This window comes from Sciurus vulgaris (assembly GCF_902686455.1).
Source record: "Sciurus vulgaris genome assembly, chromosome: 3".
Taxonomy (NCBI): domain Eukaryota; kingdom Metazoa; phylum Chordata; class Mammalia; order Rodentia; family Sciuridae; genus Sciurus; species Sciurus vulgaris.
In genome coordinates this window covers 60387416-60411014 of record NC_136463.1, presented here as the reverse complement: position 1 = coordinate 60411014, position 23599 = coordinate 60387416, and the positions used below count along the sequence as shown (strand labels likewise).

The 23599-nt window shown below is 45.7% G+C and overlaps 1 protein-coding gene across 8 annotated transcripts in view; it reads right to left on the bottom strand.

The window, feature by feature from the left end:
- The window catches only part of TRPV3 (transient receptor potential cation channel subfamily V member 3), a 67480-nt gene that overhangs the window by 29979 nt on the left and 13902 nt on the right, over nt 1-23599 (bottom strand). For 3 of the 8 annotated variants that reach the window (XM_079130819.1, XM_079130824.1, XM_079130825.1), the window contains 11 exons: nt 20563-20843; nt 17993-18169; nt 16891-17049; nt 16070-16171; nt 14927-15000; nt 12405-12570; nt 8954-9020; nt 7462-7736; nt 6297-6409; nt 4965-5044; nt 1636-4711 (listed from right to left, as the gene is read on the bottom strand). In XM_079130819.1, the coding sequence (XP_078986945.1) occupies nt 4614-4711; nt 4965-5044; nt 6297-6409; nt 7462-7736; nt 8954-9020; nt 12405-12570; nt 14927-15000; nt 16070-16171; nt 16891-17049; nt 17993-18169; nt 20563-20843 (1592 nt within the window). In that variant the 3' untranslated portion in view covers nt 1636-4613. Of the gene's footprint in view, nt 1-1635; nt 4712-4964; nt 5045-6296; nt 6410-7461; nt 7737-8953; nt 9021-12404; nt 12571-14926; nt 15001-16069; nt 16172-16890; nt 17050-17992; nt 18170-20562; nt 20844-23599 lie in introns of those variants that run through there. The other 5 variants (XM_079130820.1, XM_079130821.1, XM_079130822.1 and 2 more) reach the window with 5 other exon arrangements.

Sequence of the window (23599 nt, the reverse complement as noted above, 5' to 3'; positions counted from 1 at the left end):
CTGGGGTATTGTAAAGATTAAATAAGACAATGTAAGTAAAATGGGTGGCATATTGTAGGCACTCAATTCACTTCCTTCCCCCACTTCCACCACTTTTAGTGGAAGAAATTTTCTCATTCATATTTTTCTCCTATCACTGGGCATACTAGATGTCTAATTTTTGTTGAATTGATTCTAAGTTCTCACATACAGCAGGTGAGATACATTTTTATAGAATTGCACTGGATCCCTTCCTTTCTGCAGATGTTGCTGCTATTTTCAGAGAAGTGGCCTGGTGCAGTCAAAAAAGTGGTCTCTCTTGGTACTGGCCAAACTCAACTTCAGGGAATTTAAATCCTCAGGCCAGAAAAAAAGCATTGTGACCTTTGCATTTCATGCCATTTACTCTAGCTCTCAGTTTCCCCAACTAATAAACTGGGACGTAATACTAAACCTATAAAACTATCTCATTAAGATAACACATATATGAAAGAGCTACAGAGGATAGCATATGATCTCAAAGGCTGAAAAAATTGATGTGATCATTTTGGCAGTTAATTTTTCATAGTATCACAAGTCATCAAAATGTTCATGCCCATTGACCCAGGCTTCCCATTCCCAGAACTGTATTTACAATAGGGGTTTCCACCCTTTTTCTATCAGCCTATCCAGAATGTTCCTATGAATGGCCCATTCCTAGATTCAGAGCTAAAACCTATTTAAGCTAAGATATGATTGTGTACAATGGCTTTTTCTTTTCTTTTTTTTTTTTTTTTTTTTTTGGTACCAGGAATTGAACCTGGGGTACTTTATCACTGAGCCACATTCCCAGCCCTTTTTTATGTTTTATTTAGAGACAGGGTGTCACTGAGTCACTGAGGCTGGCTTTGAAACCCCGATCCTCCTGCCTCAACCTCCTGAGCTGCTGGAATTTCAGATGTGCACCACGGCACCCAGGACAGTGGCCTTTTCTCGGCCCCTCAACAAGACTTGCCACAGTGAAGGAAGATATTCTGGGAATCACTTAAATCAAGTAAAAAAATTCACTAAATGCAGTATTTCACTTAATAAATTGGTCACACTTTCCACAACCCAGTAAGATAAAGCAGCGTGGGGAGAGTCAACTTAAGAATAACCATCTTTATGAAATAACTCAGAAGAACGAAAAATGTTCATACACACGAGTCGAGCTGACAGGCAATAAAGGTAGTAACAATATCAGTTCTTTCATCTCATTCTCTCATTGCCTCCTCATGAAAATCCTGTGAGATAGATAGGAAGGATTTGGACCTCCTCCTGGTGGAGTCATGGGGTTATAGCCATGCAAAATAAGCTGAGAGCCAGCACAGCCTGATGGGTAGACCACTGGTCATGTGGGGTTGTATGACATGAACCACAGCACCATCTGACTGTGAATCCTTTACTCAAGCTGCTTCCACAGTTCCTAAGTGGTTCACTTAGTCCTGGATTTGTGTGCACTTTGAAATGTAGACACTATATGAACGTCACATGTCTTACAACTTGCTGGCCCTGAACTGGGATCAATAATGCTTTTGGTCCAAAAATTGGCCTTCCTCATATTCATTCCTGTTAAGCAACACCCAGGATTTCTAATCAGTCTTCACATTCACATGCCAAGAATAAAACATGGCCATAACAAGGCAAAATAAATATTTATTAGTAATCAAAAAGGCATTTCTTCAATGGGACTAGAATATATTCACACTTTTTATGAGTCCTTTCATGAACATAGATAGCTTCACACACTCACACACACACACACATATACACACACCACATACACCCTTAAGAATATGACTGTAAATTACAACTTACAAGGGTCAGGCACCATTGAAGAGAATGGGGTGACAATTCTTTGTTTGGAACCAAGATCACAGGAAAAAACAAGTAAATTGATACAGAAATCAAGTATGGCTTATAGGCCTGGATGATAGCCCATTTCCTAGGCCCCACCCAGAGCAGAGGACACAGTTCATTTGGCCTTGAGGAAGGAAAGGAATGTCAATAATACTGCACTCTCTTGGGCAGGTGCCTTTAAGAGCTAAATGGCTTCACAGTATACAACCTGGCACAACTTCTCCCACATCCCAGGAAGGAAGGTAAGCACCCTTTTTATTACCAACAGACATATGATATAATGACTACAATAATTAATTCTTCCTGAGGAAGATAGCATTGCAGTCAAACCATAGCCTAAGCTTGGGAAATCCCATCACTGGAAAAAAGCCTTCCCCTTCAAAGACTGAAATGTAAATCATAGAGTCTGAAGATATCCTGATAGGCTCAGGGTTTGCTAGGGTGTGTGTGTGTGTGTGTGTGTGTGTGTGTGTGTGTGTGTGTGTGTGTGTGTGTGTGTGGTTTGTGCACAACTGTGTGCATGCACACTTAAATTTTAGACAAATCACAGGGATTATAGGGACAATGCTGACTGCAGGATGAGTTATCTGAGCAAAAGCCCTAACCCCCTGACATGTGCTAACCACAAAGATAGACTTAAATTTACTGAACTGTGCTAAAAACAATGATACAGGGAGATATCTGTGGCCTAAAATTAGGACATTCCGGCCTCAACAACACTGATATGATGTCCTCCATGTTCCTTTCAGAGCTTTAGCTCCCAGGTGTAAAGTTGGACCTTTGCCCAATTATTGACTAACCTCCCAGCTTTTGCCCAAGTGGGAAATGGAGAACTATATGGTTTTACCCATCAATATGTAAGTCAATTCAGTTCTGGGATTCCCAGCTCCATAATGTAGTACATGGCACCATAGATCCAATGGCTACCCTTCAAGACAAGGACATCTATTCAGAATAAATGCAAGGAGGTCACTCTAGCTATAGAATACTGATTTTCAGACTTTCAAGACTGAAAGGAATCTTAAGGTTCATTCTATTACTTTCTTTGGCAACACCTCCATTAAGTGTTTAACCAGTTTCTGCTTAAACATCTCTGCTCATTGGGAGCAGGTGGGGACTGAATGAAACCAAAATCTTTCTCTGTTTTTTTGCCTAGTTCTGTCCATCTGCAACACATCTTCTCCTTCTGCTCCCGTGATGTCCCCTTCAAGTCTTCCCTTCTGTGGAGACACATGGCTAGCCTTCTTCCCCCTGTTCACACTTAAGCCTGGTCTGACTGTTACACTCGGAATACTTGTTGACTTCCTGGGAAGTTGGGTGTGCAGGGACTAGGGCAGATCATGCAGTTCTCAATACTGCACCCCTCCCCCTGACCTGGCCCATCAGGAACATGGAGGCCAAATTTCTACCTCCCTAAGGTGACAAAGCAGCCCACAGTGGAGAGCAGCCTAGACTCAGTTTGCCTCAAGTAAGAATAACTTGCCAATTGCCAAGTGATCTGAAGGCCCCATTTAGAATTAAAATTCATAGTGACCATCTTTATAATTCTACCTCAAAAATTCCCACATGAATCCTTTCAGTGAATAACAGAAGAGAGTGGATTTTTGATTGGTTGGGCTCTAGCCAACTGGAAAATTTCTTTAGTCTCCATCTCTGCCCCAAAACTCTGTGGAATTTCAGGGGACAGAAAATCTGAGGGTGAGGATCTAAAAATAGGCCCCAAGCTTGGCAAATACTTCTCTCTCATGAGCCTTCTCCCTTCAGCCTCAAAGTTCACAATGAACAAAATACTTGCTACAGAGCATTGCAGTTATTTTGCTAAATTCCCCAATGAGGAATAACTGTGGTATGCTAGTCACCTCTGAGATTGAAACCCATAAAATAGAATAGCTGCTATTTCTGTCCCAAATGAAGCCACTCCCAGCTCAGAGGCAGCCCTATGGCAAGACCCCAGGGGGAAAGAGCCAAGCCCTTTCACCCAGATCACAGTCCATCTCCTGCAGGCCTCCTGTGAATAAAGAAAAGCTTATTGTTGGGCTCTGGCCACACTGAGGCCAAGTATATAATACTGTACATGCAACCCCAAGGCTCAAAATCTATTTCTCAGCTTCTAAATTCACCTACTTCACCTGAAGTGACTGTTATTCAAAACTGAAATGTCTTCTATATTAAAAATAAAAATGCTGTGTTAATTACACTACTAAAAACATCTCTTAGTTTGAGATGGTTTGAGCCTTGAGTTTCATTCCAAGGGTGGTATCCTGTTTCCTGAAGGTTCTGGAAAGGCATTTCCATAGCTCATTCCCCTTCTCCCCCAGGATATCCAATTTAACTCAATTCTTGCACATTCTGGGATGGGACCTAAAGTCTCCCACAAATTCAGGAGACCCAATCATAGAAAAGGAGATAGTGCAATCCATGGGCTGGGAAAGACTGCCCTCCCTGACCCTCAGATCCCTACCCTTCTCCAACACCTGTCATCCCAGCCAAGATGACCTGCTACTGATCAAACCAGGGACTTCACCCAGACTTCAGGAGCCTCCCAGGCTCAGGACTACTGGCCATGGGTTTACACTAACTCTACTGAATATCAAAATCTGATTCGGACGCTAACAGCTGCCTCTCACAGCATCCGCCACTCAGCCTGAGGTGCTTTCTGCTTCTCTTCTCATCACCACTCTGCATACAGCACAGAGTCCAGGACCCAGCCTGCAGTATCAAACACCCCATGCTCACACCAGTTCTGGGTTCTGCTTCTACACTGAAGTTTCTGGAAATTCATCCATTTCATCAAACGCATTGAGCGTGGTTTTGCTGTTGTTTCTGGAAGAATCTTGGATTTTGTTGATATCTGCTTTAAAAAAAAAAAGGTCTATTTTAGAAGTACATCACTCTGCACACCACATTTCTATGTCTTAGGGTACTACCTAATTTTTATAAGTTGTTCAACTAGAATTATAAAATGTCAGAGCTGGAAAGGATCTAAGAACCAGTTTAATTCAACTGTCCCATTTTACAGTTGGGGACAATCAGGGCCCTCATACTGATCTGCACAAGGTCACAGTGTCAAACAGGAATGGGCCCCCATGGTCTCACAGCAAAAGTACCTGTCCGTCTGATGGGCCCTGGATCCTCGTTAAGGAAGGAGACGTGTGTTTTCCATTCAGTCCACTTCACTTCATTGATCCTGCAAGTGTGGTCGTCATTTTCACTACTTCACAACTACACTTTATCAAATGCAAACAAATAGCACTGCATTTGGGATGTCCTAGTTTCTATGCAGCTCCCCTCTGTGCATCCCAGAGATCTGGCACACCCCTGCCCCATCCAGGCACACCAACATTGTTTGAAACCCACCCCCAGTCCCATATTCCCTGGCCTTGAGGTGAGGTAGGAGTATAGGAATGCCAGAATGGCAGAAGCAGGGCACAAGAAAAATTCCTGCTGAAGTACAAGACAGGGAGATGAATCATCATGTTCCTATTTCGGATTAAGTCCCTTTACCATGGCAACTCCCTCCACTGGAGGGCTTATCACATTAGCAACTCCCACCACAAGTTCTGTGTTCTAAATAGGTGGAAATAAAATGACCAATAAGAATAAATGGGGCAGGTCCTCCAATCAGGTCAGAAGGGAGGACATATAAGACTCAATTCTCTGACATGGGCCTTAAGCCATTCTCTCCCATTCAGCTGGCACCAATTTAATCATGTACTTTAACTTTTGATAAATCTTCACCATGGTTACTTCTCCTGTGTATCTTGCTCAATTCTCTGTCCATGACACCAAGAATCTAGACCCCAGTTGAACTCTTCCCCAGTAACAAGAGTGTCCAAATCAGACATTTTCATTAAGGTATAAACCATAAATGATGGTTCCAGGGGGTTGGAACTGTAGTCGAGAGAAGTAAGTACATTTACACTCAAAAAAGACCATCCATAGGGTCAGGAAGTCAATGGCGAGTACGAAGAGGTGCATTTATCCAAAAAGGTGGTCATGGGATGTGAGAAGTCTGTTTTTAAAAATCAGAAAGCTTGAGATCTATGCAAAGTAGCTTGAGAGCTTCAGAAAGTAGCTTACTTTCTGTTTTGCAATGATAAATGTGCCAGGTCCTCTGGTGTCACATGAACCCACACAGGGTAGACAAAAGGAAAAAGGATATCAGGTGGGCAAATCTCAAAGCCAGATCGGGAAGGCCACAGAGGCACCTTCAAAAGAGCAGAGGGGGACCTCCCACCAGCATCAGTTTCCTACCTTCTCCCTTCTGAAGCTCAGGCACCTCATCCCAGGCCTGCACCCACATAAGAGCAAATCCCACCTTCTGAGGAGCCATCAGACATGGGTGAGTCATGGCAAGTGAGTGTCCACTGTGCTTTTCCACCACACTGTTCTGCTGACTCATCCCTCTGTCCACCTAAGGGCCCTTCCCCCTCCCTTACCGCAGACACAGCCGGAAGTCTTCCTCTGCCACTTTACACAGCTCTCCCATCCGGAATCGGCTTCTCAGCCATTCTGGTAACATTTTCTCAAACTCCAAAATTGTCCTGGCTCTCTGGGGACATAAACAAGCCTCAACTTATTGCTCAGAGCACAGTTTCATAAGGACATGCTTGCATGCACTCTCTCTCTCTCTCTCTCTCTCTCTCTCTCTCTCTCTCTCTCTCTCTCACACACACACACACACACACACACACACACACACACACACGCGCGCGCGCGCGCGCGCGCACTTGCACACACCATCAGACAGCTTCCCACAGCCTCACTGGAGACTTAATACATAGATCCTGAGCTAACCTACAGAATTCAAGAAAGGTAGGGAAAGACTTTTGAGCTGTTTTAAGCACGATGTCTCTGGAAGTCCAGGAGTCTCCTAACTGAAATGCTAGGATCCTGGAATCCCATGTGGGGCAAAGTTCAGATGTCATGTAGTCCCACACCTCTGCCCAGGTTTGGAATCCCCTCTGCAGGTCTCCTGGTCATGATTTCTCCAATCTCTCCTGAACATCATCAACAATCCAATTAAGAAAGTCTTAATGATTAGAAATCTTCTATGCCAAATCAAAGATTATCTCCCTGTAGTTTCCCACCACCACCCCCATATACCTTGTTTCTGCCTTCTGGCCTCTTTCAAAGTAGCTTGGCAGTTTTCTGAAAGAGCTCTCTCCCTCTTCAACCCTAGTTTCAACAATCATTTCTTGTGAAGCACAGTCTCCACTCCTCTCTCAAACCTAGTCAACATCTCTGGACCCATCCTATGGGTTGGTGTCCTCGACAAGTGAAGAGTGTTAAGGCCAGGAGAGAGCACAGTGAAACTGTCACCTCCTGTCCTATAGCCTATACTTCTCTTAATGCAATCTAAGGTCACACTTCAACATCCACAAAGCACACTCTTGACTGAGTGCAGCATCCCCATAAGGCTGAGTTTCTCTCATACATGCCACATTCCTGTACTCAAAGAACCTGGACTAAGTCTTCCTCAGACCTGTCTTATGCAGATTCCCAGGCCCTGTCCCAGACCCAGCGGTGCTGATGGTTATTAATGTCCATGTTCTGAACCAAGTCCCTGTGGAGCTCTCCACACCGAGTCTCTGCCCAGATCACCTGTAGGCGCCAGATCCTCTCACTCTCCTTGGAGACATTCTCCACCGTCTCTCCCATCAGGGCGATGAGCATGTTGAGGAGGAGGACAAAGGTGAGAATGACGTAGGTGATTAGCAGGAACAGGAAGAGGATGGGGTAGGTGGAGTTCTGCTGGATGTTCAGGTCGCCCAGGCCTATGGTGAGCTTGAAGAGCTCCAGCACCGCATCGCTGAAGCTGCCGTAGGAGCTGCAGTCCTTGTTGTCCTCGGAACACTTCTCAATCAGTGAGGCCAGGGCTAGGAGGACATAGAAGGTACTTGCTTCTGCCTCTCTGGTTCATTACCCAACATTTGCACACAGGCACACACCCACCCACACTGCAGACCTCTGCCTCCTTCCCTCTGGACCCCTGGAGGCCTCATCAAGTTGGTTTCTCCACCCTGAGCTCCTGCAGGAAGCCCTTCCCACCTAACAGAGCCAAGCTGGTCTCTCCCTCCTCCACCCACTGTTCAGCACTTGCTCACTGCCAGCCTGGCAGATTGCCAGTTACAACCTAAATGTTCCTGGCTCCCCAGTTAGTCTTAGAGCTCCTGACTTTCTGAGCCTCAGCCACCTCCCCCAAGTTGATAAGATCCTGAGTCTTCTCCTAATGATCAGTTGTGAGCAACCTACAAGCAAGACTGGGGCTCACTCTTCTTTTCTCTGTGACACGCCACAGGAGTGGCTCCTAGCTGGATAAGTGAATGGGCCAACTAAGGTGTGAGTGAATGCCTTAGGTGACTAAATGAGCAGGTGAAGGAGTAAATAAAGAAGCAAGTTTTTACCCAGAAAAGGAAGCAGGCCAATAGAAAACGGCTGCCTAATTTCAAATGCCAGTGATCCCTAGAGAAAGGGGCGGGAAGACTGTCCTGGGATGGATGTGGGGAGGGGAAATCATATCTCTCTGTGCAGAGGTTAAAAATAAAACTGGGTTGTGCTGTTGCCTCTGTTGTAAACAGATTTTAAGAGAAGGCTCCCCATTCCTGGTCCCCTGCAGACCAAAGGTTCTCACAGAGTATCTGAAGCACACTGTGAGTGTAATGAGATGTGGAGGTTCGAAGAAAGTCATCTCAATGCCTTACTTTGCTCCTATTTTTTTGAAAATCATCAATCAAATTTCTGTGAACTCTAGTTTCCCCATCTGTAAAATGATGGGGAAAAAGTCAGTCTTGGGTTGTGAGAGCCAACAGAGACAAAGGATTTGGAAGTGAGAGGCAGATGCCTCAGTGTGGATATGTAAAAGTGACGGGCTGAGTCTCCAAGTCTTGGTTACTTGAAGCTGAGAGGATGGGGGTATGACTCCCACTTGATCGTGTTGTGGAGAGGAGTAACAGATGCCGCTTGGAAAACATTAAGCACAGCAGGTGCCCCATTCATCAGGAACTGAGGTCATGGTTGCTGGGCCGCTGTGTGCTTTGTCATTTTGACATCTACATAATATGCTTTACAAATGATACTATTATTTATTAATTACCTACTCCAAATCCAAGTAAGAACACGATATATACAAACAAGAACTTCAGGACATCATGCAAAATGACCTATAAAGAAACATGATTCATGTGTAAGGTGTGAGCATATATTCACTGTCGGCTGATCTCCTTGCTGCTTCCCTTCCTCTCCCAGCCCTCTGCCCTAAGCCAGCCTTCACTCAGGCCATTCTCCCTTCCCCCAGCAGAACCCTCCTGATGTTCCAGGCTCAGCTCTGCCTCCTGCCTCCTCCAGGAAGCCTTCTGGTCCTACATCTGCCCCTGTTCTCTCCTCCTCCACCTCCTGAACTCAGTCCCTGGTTCATCCTCTACCTCTCCCCATAGGGCCTCCTACCTGGAGTCCTCAGCCTTCCTGGAGGCAGTGGCAAGCTGGAGCCAGCTCATACCAGCTCCCAAGAGCTGAATGTTGAATTTTCATGAATTTTGTGAGCTGTTTGTTAAACATAATCATTTTTAAGAACTGTTCAAACTTTCCATTATAAGATGATTAAATTCTGAGGATCTAGTGTACAGCCTCAGACTGTAGTTAACAGTACCAATTTGTATATTTGAAATGTGCCAAGAGTAGATTTTAAATTTTCATAACACATCACACACACACACACACACATGCACACACACACACACACACACACACACACACACACAGTAAGTACACAAGGTAATGGATGTGTTAACTAACTTGAAATTGGTAATTATCCTGAGGTAGAAGACATAAGGATAGGTAGAAAGGAGATATGTGGGACAAACCAAGAGTCCCCATGATTTATAGCAAAGGAATCATGTTATTGAACATGAAGAAAAAGCCTACAGAATGAGGAAAAAATTTTACCACATGCACCTCAGAGCATTAATCTCCAGGATATATAAAGAACTTAAGAAACAACACCAAAAAAATCAAATAACCCAATCAATAAGTGGGCAAAGGAACTGAACAGACACTTCACAGATGAAGAAATACAATTGATAAACAAATATATGAAAAAATGTTCAACATCTCTAGCAATTATAGAAATGCAAATCAAAACTACCCTTAGATTCTATCTCACTCCAGTCAGAATGACAGTCATAAGAATACAATTAACAATAAGTGTTGGCAGGATGTGGGGAGAAAGGTACACTCATGCATTGCTGGTGGGATTGCTATTGGTGCGATCACTATGGAAAACAGTATAGAGATTCCTTAGAAAACTTGCAATGGAACCACCACTTGACCCTGTCACCCTTCTCCTAGGTTTATTTCCAAAGGACTTAAAATCAGCATACTATAGTGACACAGCCATATCAATGTTTATAGCAGCTCAATTCACAAAAGCTAAACTATGGAACCAACCTAGATGCCCTTCAACAGATGAACGGATAAAGAAACTGTGGTATATATACACAATGGAATATCACTCAGCCTAAAAGAAGAATGAAATTACAGCATTTGCCCATAAATGAATAGAACTAGAGAATAATATGCTAAACGAAATGAGTTAATACCGAAGAACCAAAGAACCAATGTTTTCTCTGATATGTGCATGCTAATTCACAATAAGAGGGAAAGGAGAATAGAGGTATTTTGAATTAGACAAAGGGGAATAAAGGTAGGGGAGGAGGCATTGGAGTAGAAGTAATAGTAGAATGAATCAGACATTATTACCCTATGTGATTACATGACCTGTGTAACTCTACATCATGTACAACCAGAAGAATAAGAGGTTGTACTCCATTTATGCATGATGTGTTAAAATGCATTCTACTGTCATGTATAACTAATTAGAACAAATTTAAAATATACTGAAAAAGAGTTGCCATGATTTAAAGTCCAGATCTAAAGGTCATTTTCACAAACTTTGATCACAAAATAAATAAATCATTAGACTTTATCGCCAGGTCTGCAAATAACTTCTTTCCTGACCTGGACCTAAAGGAAAAACAAGCCCGGGAATGTCTTTCCTCCACATGTAGATATTCTTGTGACTTATATTTTTGGAATCTGATTACTTCATCTACATCTCATACTCTTGATCCAGCCCTCAGTGTTACCCTGACATAGTACTGTTTAAGTTCACAAAGCAGATCAATAAAACGCAGGATGGGGAAATTATTAGGGATTTTCCCTCACAAACAAAGAAAAGAAGATGACCCCTGGCAGGTAACATGTCAAGTCACCAACACAAAGAACTAAAAATTCCCTTTTAAATTAAGTCTCTGCACTATAGATTTTACGTGTATAAATATGCCTAAGACGGGGTCAGTGCACTTCCCTCCCATGCCTACCCTCACCCTGTCTCTCAGAAAGGCCACTTCCTTCTTTGTCTCAGTAAATTCCATCGGTGCCTCATTTGCCTTTCTGCAATAACACCAAGGACCTTTGAGTTTACCTCCTTGTTGGGGAACTTTCTCAGGACCCCTGTTCTGGTAACATCACACTATCCAATCCTCACATTTACACCTTAAATTTTAATTTTATTTGTCGATTGTATCTCAATAAAGCAGAGAAAAAGAAATCAACTTTATTGCAAAATATGATATCACCTTATCATTAAATCATATTTAAAGGTAAAGATAATATTCAAAATTGATCACTCTGTAATTGTTTTTACTACATTTTACAAATATCTATGCTTTTGAGGTGTTTTTTTACATCTGTTGTAGCCCTATGGTGGAAACACTACATAAGGATGTGTAGCTGCACATACCTTCCCAAGTATGTATTTGGCAACATAGTGTCAGTAGCAGGAAATCAGCCATGGTAAACACTACAAATCAGAGATCAACTCACTGTTTTGTTGATGTCTACGTGTAGATTTAAATCAGTGATAAAATTGTGAAAGTAGCTTCAACTTTAAAATCTCTACAGTGGTTACATTATAAACAGCACACAAATAAATAGTATTTGAAAACAATTATCCAATTCAGCAAAGAAGTTGCCCACACTGTGAACAAACAAGTGAAGTTTCAATTTAAGTCTTCCTTGCTTCACCTTAATCCTAACTCCTTATAAAGTAAAACATAAACCAGAACAACATGCATTTGTCAATTGCCGGCTGAGAAGAGATGAAAGAATTCAATAAAAAACAAATTATTCTAATTATTCAATTATAATTGCAATTTATGATGAAGTATATTGCACATAATAAATGTATGTATTTAGATACATGCGCTGGTATATATACACACAGATAGACACACATAGAGCAATTGTTACATATTTTCCAGCACACCACTGCCCAAGGATGAGAACATTCCTCAATGTCCAACAAACCTGGGCATTTTAAGATATGGACACTTAAAGTCTGACCAAAAGCCAAGGAAGACTGACCTTCAGGAGAAGGAGCCATGGACTGACTGCCACTTGTTAAGCCCTTTTTCTCTCCAGACCTCAGTTTTCCCTTCTAATAAAAGCACACCCTGCAGGCCCTCCCACCCGCACAGCTCCCTGCATACCTTCTGGATCATGACGCTGTACATGCCCATGGACTGGAAGCCGCGCGTGTAGTAGAGCATGTTCGCCCAGCCCAGGGCCATGGCCAGCACGAGGCAGGCGAGGTACTCTTTGTAGGCAAATAAGTACAAGAAGACAGACAGTATCACAAGCACAGCTTGGATAAAACTGTTCAGGAGACACAGGAGACAAGGGCCTTACTCACTACTCAACATCAGGACAGAGACATTCAGATCCCCCAAACCTTTACTCCCCTGAAGGGTCACCTGAGAGGCTGGATCTGACAAGGTAAAGGTTACTTCAGATCCATACATCTAAACTCCAGCCTTGTAGAGGACATCACCAGAGGCAAGTCAGGGCCAATTGTGGGCTGGTTATTACTGTCAGGGACTTAAAAAAAAAATACAGCCAGGCATGGTGTCACATGCCTGTAATCCCAGCAGCTCAGGAGGCTGAGGCAGGAGGATCTTGAGTTCAAAACCAGCCTCAGCAACTTAGTGAGGTCCTAAGCAACTCAGTGAGATCCTATCTCTAAATAAAATACAAAAAAGGGTTGGGGATGTGGCTCAGTGGTTGAGTGACCCTGGGTTCACTCCCTGGTACCAAAATACATGTTTTTTTTTTTCTTTTTTAATTCCCAGCTAATGCAAACTTGGTGATCATAGGGCTCCAGCCAGAAAGCCCAGCTCAGCAACCTCTCTGAATGACATCATGTGCAGCTGGGCATTCTGGCATGCAGCCCAGGAGGGTGTATAGTCTTTAAAACACCACATGATTTATGTTTCCCACATAGATTTGGGAACCACTGGAGTACACCAAGGATACAGCAAACAATTACATTTTTAACTAAAATGAAAAATGCTGCCAACACTTATACTTAAAAAACAATAATAATACAAGATAAAAAGTCCTTAAACCCTACTCTTTTCTTTTTTTAAAAAAAAAAAAAAAGCATAATATATGCTAAGCAAAATAAGTCAGTCACAAAGAGACAAATCCTATGTGATCACACTTACATGAAATACCCAGAGTAATCAAATTCACAAAGATGGAAAAAAAGAAAGGTAGTGGCCAGGGTGTTGGGGAAAAAGGAGAATTATTGTTTACTAGTTACAGAGTTTCAGTTTGGCAAGATTGGTTGCACAACCTGATAAATGTACTTCACAACTTCAAGCAAGATGCTTTTATCGTATGTGTACTTTGGCACAATTATATTTTTAAAGTACAATATATACCACACATATGAAATGCATTCATAAACAGGGCATATACTTTCCCAACATTGGATTAAAAACACTCTCTTACTTATAACATCTGACGGTTTCCATAATTATAAAATGTCTAACCAAAATTAGGACACAGCTAGCTTGTCTTTCTTGCACAATGGAGAAGAAATGTCTGATTGATCAACTGCATTTGAGAATGAAATGAGGAAGAATGTCTCCACCTTACTCTATGCTACCAAAACAATGAAGAAGCAGAAGAACAGGACAATGCACTGAAACCAGTAGTTGTATAAATACATTTTTCTCTGGAATCATCATGCTTCCTCAAAGATGAAAGATGTGTATGTGAATTGCACATGGGGCAGTATTGCACCTGGCCTATCCATTTACTGTAGTATCTGGGTACCACCATTTTCCCACAGGGATGAAGAGAGTTCATGTCTCTGGAAAGCAGGTGCATATTTAATAAAACACCTAGAAATTTGGAAGCATTAGGCCCAGATTCAAGGTTCCATAGACCCAGTTCTTAAACCCTAAGAAGAGAGATTCCATTCTGTGAAGCCCAGCATTCTTCCTTCCAAGCTGCAGATTCTATCCCACTTCCATGGAAGTAAAGCTGAATCAGCCTCTGTTCATTTAGTGACAGAGGTCACATGAGCCTTTGATGTTAGCTACACATGACCTCATTCAGAGAGGCTGCTGAGCTGGGCTTTTTGACTGGGGCCCTGTGGTCACCAAGTCTGCATTAGCTGGGCGTAAAATGACTAATGGGCTGGGACTTCTACTAAAGTGTCACTGAAGTGCCATGTGACTGCAGGTGGCTCACTACCTTGCTCTGGGAGCTTCAGGGGATCTATAATTGAGACTCAGTGATCTCTCAGGTGCCTTCCAGTCCTATATGCTAAGGTCCCAGGTGGCAACTTTGAGGTCCCATGCAACAAGGAGGGGCTGCCCTGGAATATCTCATTATGAAAAAGACAACAGAACCGCTATGCCTTTCATGCTTTCTCTATACTGCCTGCCACCTGAGGCTCTGTGACAGAGTAGGTACAATCAGCCATCATTCTTACCAGATGGTAGGTGCTGTCCTAAGGGTCTCTAATCCCCTCCACAGTTGTGTGACTCATCTATGTGCCCTTCTTACTAGACACAAGAGAGAAGACCCCTGGCACGTAACTATGGCAGAATGCCTGGATGTGGTGAGATGGTGAAGTGGCTACTCCAGAGGGACATAGCAACCCCTACTGAGGACTTGAGCCCTGCCTTGGAGGTGTGACCAAGAGGCGAGACCTACTTACAAGACAAAGTGAAACCAGGCATCTGACAGAATGGACTGCAGATCTGAGGGTCTCAGCAGGAAGATCGCAATACCCTAGAGACAAAAGAAAAGAAAACCTTGCCCTCTGCATGCTGCTCACTGGAGGAGGGAGTTCACCCCCAGGACTGAGATTCCATGAGAGGCGAGTGTTTCAAGGCCCAGTCACAACTCAGGGGACACAGAAGAAGTCCTGTGTCTGGAGGGTGTAGGCGACCCCACAGTGAGGGGGGATTTTCCTTGTGATCTTACCTCTCTAACTCCTGACCCCATCCTCACCCCAGGACCTGCAAAGTCACACAGTCATGACATTCTCTAAATACCGCCTAGCTTTCCAGCTTTTGAGCAGTTCCCCACACCTACCCTGTAATGATCTTGTCCCTGATGTCCTTGTGTCACACCCTACCCTACCACTCTAAGTGCTATCGTGTCTTCAAGCTTCCCTCCCTCCCCCACCCCTAGATGAAAGTCCCTTCTTCTGAACACCAGTCAGTCCCCAACTTAGGGCACTTTTCCAAGTCTACCTTAAAATCTAGATGTTTGTGCCCACGATCTATCTCCTACCAAACTGTGAACCCAAAGAGGGCAAACTCAATCCTTACCACCCAAGTCCTCACAAGTAGAAGGTGCTCAGAATATACCTGTTGATCCACTGTTTAAATGAATGGATGGATGGATGCATGGATGGATGGATGGATGGATGGATGGATGGATGGATGGATAGATGCATGCATGGAAAAACAGATGGAAGGATGGATGGATAGAGGACTGAAGAATGGTGGTAAGATAGCATGGGTACTTAGAAGTATGTATGAGTGGCTGGGTGGATGAGAGCAGGTGGGTGGTGGATGCATGGGTGAGGACTGGGAGAGGCAGATGCTCACTGAATGTCTAGAAAGAGATAAAGGGTAGAAAGTTGGACAGGTGGGGTAAGGGAATGAAGTGGGTAGGCTAGAACTGCCTTAGTAACTTATCCTCATGTTTTAACTCAGGAATCTAAGACTTGGAAGGGAAATTCCTCCCACAAGTCCATCAGTAATGGAAGAGCAGGGAGGGATGGCAGCAGGCATGGTCTCACACTGCCTGCCTCACAGAGCAGTCTGGAAAGGCGTAGAAGGTCACTCACCTCTTTCACAGAGATGCATGTGGCCCAGATGAGCACAAACATCCTCCCCAACAGCTGCAACCACCCCATTTTGTGTGTCAGTGCCAAGGGGTGTGGAAGGGCCTGTGGGGGAGGAGGGGGGGAAGGGGAAAGTGAGGAGGGAGGGCAGCACCAGCTCCAGAGGCCATGACACACACACATGCCAGACCCTCAAGCTGATCCACAGGCCAGCCTGGAACCCCATCTCTGTAGAGAGCAATAGAGGGAATGGAAGGCCCCTGCCTCTGCCTTCCCCACCCTTGGTGGGAACCAGCACTCCACAGTGAGGAGTACAAGCCAATCTATGCAACTCTTCCACATGTCCCATGGCATTCATCCTTCCCAGAGTCTATCCATCACCAGATACTCAGCAGGGCCTCTTAACACCATCAATGAACAAGGCTATGCTCTGGTGTTGGGTGGGAAGGCAAGGCCCAGAGTGGTGGGGAAGTTTGGCCAGTGAACACACCTGCCTCCCACCTACTGTGGCCCTCAAGCAGAAACACCCAATGCATTCTAGATTCAGATGGAAAGCCTGGACAGGGACAGGGGCTCCTGATTCCCCAACTCTCCCCCAACATGAGTTCCCCTGGGGTGAAGCACCTGGAGTTTAGCCCTACTAAGTTCTGAAAACATATTCGGTTCCCTAGAAATTTTTTATCACCCTTTAATCGAAGGTGACAATTAAAGGACCCCACACAAATCTCTAAGCCTCTCTGGGCCTCAGTTTCCCCATCTGCCCAGGGATAAATCCAAGGTTCTCTGTGTCTGACCTCCCCATCCATCCCTAGGGACCCACCTACCTCCTCCTCCCGGGGACGGTAGTAAGAGACAAGAGTCAGGGTGATGTTGTAGAAGAAATAAAAGCAGAAGGACAGGAAGAACATGTACTTGGCAAATTTCTTCCACTTCATGTGCAACAGTGTGTGCAGGGGCTCCAGGGTCAGCATCTCATGCCGATTCTGGAGAGAAAACACCAGTCACCATGGAGATGAGGAGACAGGAAAGGACCTCTTTCAAAGGGCCCATCAGGAGCTCTAAGTCAGTGGGGACCCTGGCTGGAGGGGCCAGTCATTAAAGCCAATGGACTGGTTTAACTGAAAATGTTGAAAAGGTAATTTCTGGCACCTGGGCTCCTTCCCAAAGTACACAGGCATCAGTTAAATGCTATTGGAGTGTGTGGCTTCCAGCAGGAGGATCTGATGCCCAGCAGGGAGAGAGGGCTAGAAAGGGATTCCACTCTCAATTCCCCACCTTCACTGTGTGACCTTGGGACAGTCCCTGATCCTCTCTATACCTCAATATCCTCACCTACAAAATGATAGTAAACCCTGCCCTTCCAACCAGGCTGCCGTAAGTGTCCAGGGACATCCTAGACAAGGCAGGTTCTGGGAAGCAAGACTGTTGGTAAAATATGAAGGATGGTGCCCCAGCCTGCTGCCTCACTTCTCCCAGGAGCTAAAAACCTCTCAGAGATGATTATCTCTCTTCACCTCCAATTTCATGGATCTCCCTGCTCCAACCTTCTCCAGGAAGCCTTGCACTCCCTCAACCTCATGCAGAACCAGGTTTGGGAGGAGAAATGATCAAGCCAGGCCATATAGACTACACTACCCCCCCCCCCCACCAAACTGCCCAAAATTCTGGAATCCAGAATTCATTCCACCCCCAAACAGGCTCACCACTCTGGCCAAACCCCATTAAGGGTCTGCAATCCAAGGCTGACCAGGTACGGTTGAGCCCAGGGTCTCCCCAGTCCCCAACCCCTGCTTCTATGTCTAATTATAATGCTGAGACAAAGTGCTGGGGACTCAGGCACCGTAGAGCTAGTGGTCTGGGTCTTTCCGTGGCAGATTCAGGTCCTACCCTAGCTCCCTGCCCTTCTCAACCACCTAGGAGACGCACATCAATGTTGGTGTTGTAAACGATTATTTCCAGCACAGAATTGTCTGTTGTGGTGTCCACATTGGTGAGATCATAGAGTGAGGATGACACAGGGCCATATGCCCAGTCAGTAAACTTCCTTGACAGGCTCCGGAGTGGCTTCTCCTTGATTTCACGACTGAGGATGTACTTGAGGATCTGGAGACAGGAAGGGGAACAACTGTCAGCCACAGAATGGGCCTTGGGCCCAACAGAGCTGGGTCAGCCAGAGGCCAGGCAGACCCCAAAAGATGCTTCCACCAAGATGGTTTGAGTTCTGCGTCTGCACCCAACACCATGACCCCTGGGCCCCTACTGTATGTGTTGGATGGGTGTGAAGTTTCTGGTTCTGCCCATCTCACTGGGGACCAGATATGAAGGCCCTTCACAGACTACACAAAGCTGCATAATCAGTTCCTAATCCTTGCACCAGCTGGGGCTCCAGTTCAGTGAAGAACCCAGGAACTGTTTTTGTTTGTCTGTTTGTTTGGGTTTTTTGTTGTTGTTGTTTTAGGTTTTTGGATTTTCTTTTGTTGTTGTTGTTGTTTTGACTTTTGGTTTTATGGGTTTTTTTTTAACCAGGGATTGAATCCAGGGCCCTTAATATCCTCAGTCCTTTTTTATGTTTTATTTGAGACAGGGCCTCACTGAGTTGGTGAGGCTAGCTTTAAACTCATGATCCTTCTGCCTCAGCCTTCAGAACTGCTGGGATTACAGGCACGCACCATCTCAATCATTTTTGTCTGTTTTTTTTTTTTTTTTTTTTTTTTTTGATTTATTTTCCACCCCATGGTGCTGCGGATTCAAACGCCAGTCCTTCCACATGCTAGGCAAGCACCCTACGAGATAGGCTATATCATCAGCCATCTCAATCATTTTTGGTAACAATTTCCAATTGGCCTGGACTCAAGAAGAAACTAGAAGTTGATGTCCAGTTTCTCATTCCACCCTCAGTCAAACAGGCTCACCACTCTGGCCAGATAAGAGTGACACAAGATGCCAGCCTTATGGAGAGGCCTGTGGGGTCAGTGATCCTCAAACCCTGCTGCATGTTAGAGTCTCTGGGGGAATTGTGAAAACTCTCAAACCACCACCAACTACTGAAATAGATTTCAATGTGGGAGGGTAGACCAGGAGACTATTAGGTAGGGCTGAGTGGAGGGCCACCACTCTCCAGCTCACTACTTCCTGAAGGCTGAGCCCTGGGTTACTCAACGTTGGGGACCAGGGCTTCCTGGGCCAAGAGCCCAGGTCATACTAGAAGGTGCCTGTTGGAGTGGGAGGTGTCACAGCATGGATCTTGCACAACCCAGTCGCATTCCCTTGCATTTCTAATGGTAACTGATCTCCACAGCCCAGGCAGAGACTCTTAGGACTGGGTTTCTTCACCACACACCCCAGCCTATAAAATCCCCAAGGGTAGGATCCACTTCATAAGCGTCACTGTACCCTGTACTCCCTAAGAGTGGCTTAGATGCTCCTGGGCAGCATCCAGGAAAGGAGTCGGGAGGGGTGCAGGTGCCTCCCTGAGACTGGCTTTGACAGGAAGCCTACTCCCTGAGCTGGACTGGCAGGGACAGCACCTGCCACAGTGGCATGCAGACATGAGACCCTGGGAGGAAGCTAAATCTGCAACCATCATCTGACTCCCAAAGTCCCCCACAGGCTGCGACCAATGAAGGGGGTGGGTCAGAGAAGCAGGAGGCAGGCACACAAATTCTCCTCTGATAAAGCCATTCCCATCCCCTCCTCCCCCAACAGGAGAACAAAAAGGTCTCTTGTGGTCCCCAGCCCTGACCACTGGAACATTCCCCCAAGCCCTCAGGGCAGCTGACTAGGGAGGGTTGTGCACAGCTGTGATTGCTCAAAGCCACCACCCACCCTGCAGCCTCCTAGGAGCCACCATCCCCTCCCAGGTTCAAAAACTGAGGAGCAGATCTCAGACCATACCATGGCTCCAGTCAGAGTCTTCCCCAAGGTTCAGATCACACATGAGTTCCTGGGTCACACCACACAAGACAGAAAAAGCCCCAGGTAGCCACACTCTTTGTTATGTTCCTAACATGGCTCAGAGTTGCACCCCAAACAACAGGCTGGGGTCTCTCCATAATTAGGAAGCAGCAGCCCACCAGTTCTGGGCCCAAAGAAGCCATTCTGGAAGACCAGTCCTCATGAGAGGCCTAAAGCTCTGGGGGTCAGACACTTAACTTATGCTTGGGTACATCATCATGCAGGAACGCTCAGGCACAAGGCATGTGAGACACTGTGTCATCTCGGCCTCGGGCTCCCATAATCTGGCCCCAGCAAGGAAGTCCCAGGACAAGGGGGAGAACCACAGAGTGTGGCAGTGAAATCCAGAGGGGGTGCCCAGATGTCACTGGCTGTGTGGTCACTCAGACTAACCTGTCCCAGACCAGTCATACTCTGGATCTAAGGCTGGGACCTTCCCAGGGCTGAGGCTGTGATCTGTGGGATCCTTACGCGGGCACCAGCACTGGCAGAGTGGCACCTGTGCCTCCCCGACCTCCTGCCACCCTGGCCCCACGGCCCACCTCGGCCTTGCCCATCTTGGCGGCCAGCTGCAGCGGTGTGAGACCATCATTGTTGCGTGTGGTCTCCAGCTCCCAGTTGCCGCTCCTCAGCAGGATCATGTCGTACATGCGCTTAACAAAGTCATTCTGTGTCTTGAAGTCCTCAGCTACCGTCACCAGTGCATGTAGGATGTTGTTTCCCCGTGAGTCCTGGGAGGCGATGTCTGTCTGCTCGTTCTCCATCAGCAGCTGCACAATCTCAGGCTGGTTGGTGCATGCTGCCAGGGCCAGGGGTGTCTCACCTGGGGCAAGGGGGCACCGAGACTCAGCTGGCTCATAGGTCAGAAGCGGTGTTCCCAGGCCCCAGGACTGGGGTCCATAGCCTGACCATACCAGCGGCTTTGACCCCTGAGGTTCCCTGATGGTCTCTCCATCTCCCACTTAACAGAAGTCTGAAGCTCTATTGATGCAACAGCCCTCTAACAGCCTTCTAGCCTGCTTCCCTGCTGGCCTTCCAACAGTTGTGCTCAGCAGAGCAGCCAGATCAACCCCACTCCACCTGCTGCCTCCATTAACATGTAAATCCCACTTTCCCACCTTCCCAAAATGAAAGCTCCAGTTCCAATAACAGCCCACAAGGCCCTACATCTTCTGGCCCCTCCTCCTCTATCCCTCACTCCTCTCCAGTCACAATGGCCTTCTTCCTCTCCCTCTAACACACTGAGCATTTTCCTACCTCAGGACTTTTGCAAAGGCTGTTACCTCTGCATGTAGATATCGGTATTGCTCACTCTATTACCTTTTTCAAGTTCTTATTCAAATATCACCCTAACATTATCCTATTTAAAATCAAAACCCACCTGCCTCTCACCACAGTTAGAACTCCTGGTTCCTCTTCCTCTGCTTTACTTTGTATTTTTTTAAAGTAGCACTTACCATTTTCTAACATATTGCATAACATTCATATTTATAATGTTTATTATTGATGGGCTTTCTCCATACCTATAATATAAGTTGACTCCATGAAGATCCCAGGGATCTTTGTTTTGTTCACTGATACATTTCAAGCACCTAAAACAGTGCCTGACATAGACAGCATGTGCTCAATAATGGTTTGTTAAGAAAAGAGAATGCTAGTGACTCCCAAGTGGTCCAACAGCAAGTCTGGGACAGCACCAGGATTGGATGCCAAGGCCTCTGCCTCCTCCCAGTCTTCCTCTTGTCCCTCTCTTCACACCTAACAAAGGCTTCCCAATACCAACTGTAACCAGGCCCTGTGCTGGGCAATGGGGACACAATATTGACTGGACAAGACCCCGTCCCCAAGACCCATCTAGTCCTGCTCATTAAAAAAGCCACTCAGGGGCTGGGGAAGTAGCTCAGTTGATAGAGTGCTTGCCTCACAAGCACAAAGTCCTGGGTTCAATCCCCAGCACTGCCAAAAAAAAGCCAACCCAGATGAGAAAAGAGAAGAGTGGTTGTCAGGCTGGGGCTGGCAATTTCCAGTAAAACTGCTCAAAGAAATGCTGATGGAGCTGCTGGTGGCCTCTCCTGATCATGGTGGTGGTTCACTACTGTAAGCATTGTGGAAATAACACAACTGTGCACTTAAGTGGGTGAGGTCACCAGATGTGAACTATACAGTTCAACTGTTTGTTTTTTTCCACCAGAGCATCTGTGAAAGAAATGTTGAATGTTGTCAGAATCAAAATGGAGTCACTTGTGTCAAACCTAACCAAAAAAAAAAAAAGAAAGAAAGAAAAGGAAGGATTCTTTCACATGATTCACTCGATTGCCTGATAGTTACTATCACAAAAGACTGCTAGAATCACTAGTTGAATAGGGGTTGTCACAACCTTATACAAAAAGTACCAGTACAAGGACATCTGCCCAGAAACTATTCAACCTTGAACTGATACCACCCTTATGTTAACCACTGTGGCCAAGGATTATTTGCTTCAAAATATCTGACATAATTCTCATTAAAAACTTCCCCTTGCCTCAACTTCTTTGTGTGTGTGTGTGAGACAAACAAACAGACACTGGTGATGGAAACCAAGTACACTACCACTGAGCTACATTCCCAGCCCTTTTTATTCTTTTACTCTAAGACAGGGTCTTGCTAAATTGCCCAGGATGGTGTCAATTTTGGAATCCTCCTGCCTCAGCCTCCCACATAGCTGAATTACAGAGGTGTACCCTATAACCTGCTCAACTTCTTCAAGTATGCCCACAGTTTACTATGACATGCATATTTTTATTGTGAAGCTCTATTATCCCCAAATAAATGTCAGTATTCTTTGGAGAATGTGATTTTTTAAAAAATTATTTAGGTTGACACATCTAACCCCAATGGCTGTTGGACTCCCCAACTTGTCAAAGATCTTCCTCCTCTTGATTTTTTTTTTCTTGGTACCAGGGGTTGAACCCCAGGGACACTGAGCCACATCCCCAGTCCTTTTTATTTTTTATTTTGAGACAGTCTCACTAAATTGTTGAGGCTGGCTTTGAACTTGTGATCCTCCTGCCTCAGCCTCAAGAGTCGCTGGGTTTACAGGCAGTTGTGACTGGTTTCTCTCACTTTTGACTCCCTGAGAGGCCCTGGGCACAGGGGACAGAGACTAGAGTTGGAAACCGGCACACTACCTACATCAAGGCCTTACTAGACTGGGGCAAGTCACTTCCCCTCTCAGAACCAACCTCTCCTTAAGACCGGGCTCTTTTCCATCCCCCTTCCCCAAGTCTCTGTTCCCCACAGAGGGTTGCTCAGGTGGATGCCTACATGCCCTCTAACGCCAAGCGACTCGGAAGTTTGCAGGCTTTGGGCTCCGCCCCGCCTCTCCAGCCCCCTCTTTTCTGGTCCAACCTAGGGATCCTGCTCACATGGATCTAACTCAGCAGCCTTCCAGTCAGGCTCTGTCCTCCGCAGCCTTGGACCCACTACCTGGCAGAAGGGTCTCCAGCCTGCCAGCGCCTCTTTCGGCAGGGGCCACCCAGGCTAAGCCAGAGCAGCGTGATGCCCACCCCCTCTCTCCTCCCCCCCGCCCCACTAGTGCAC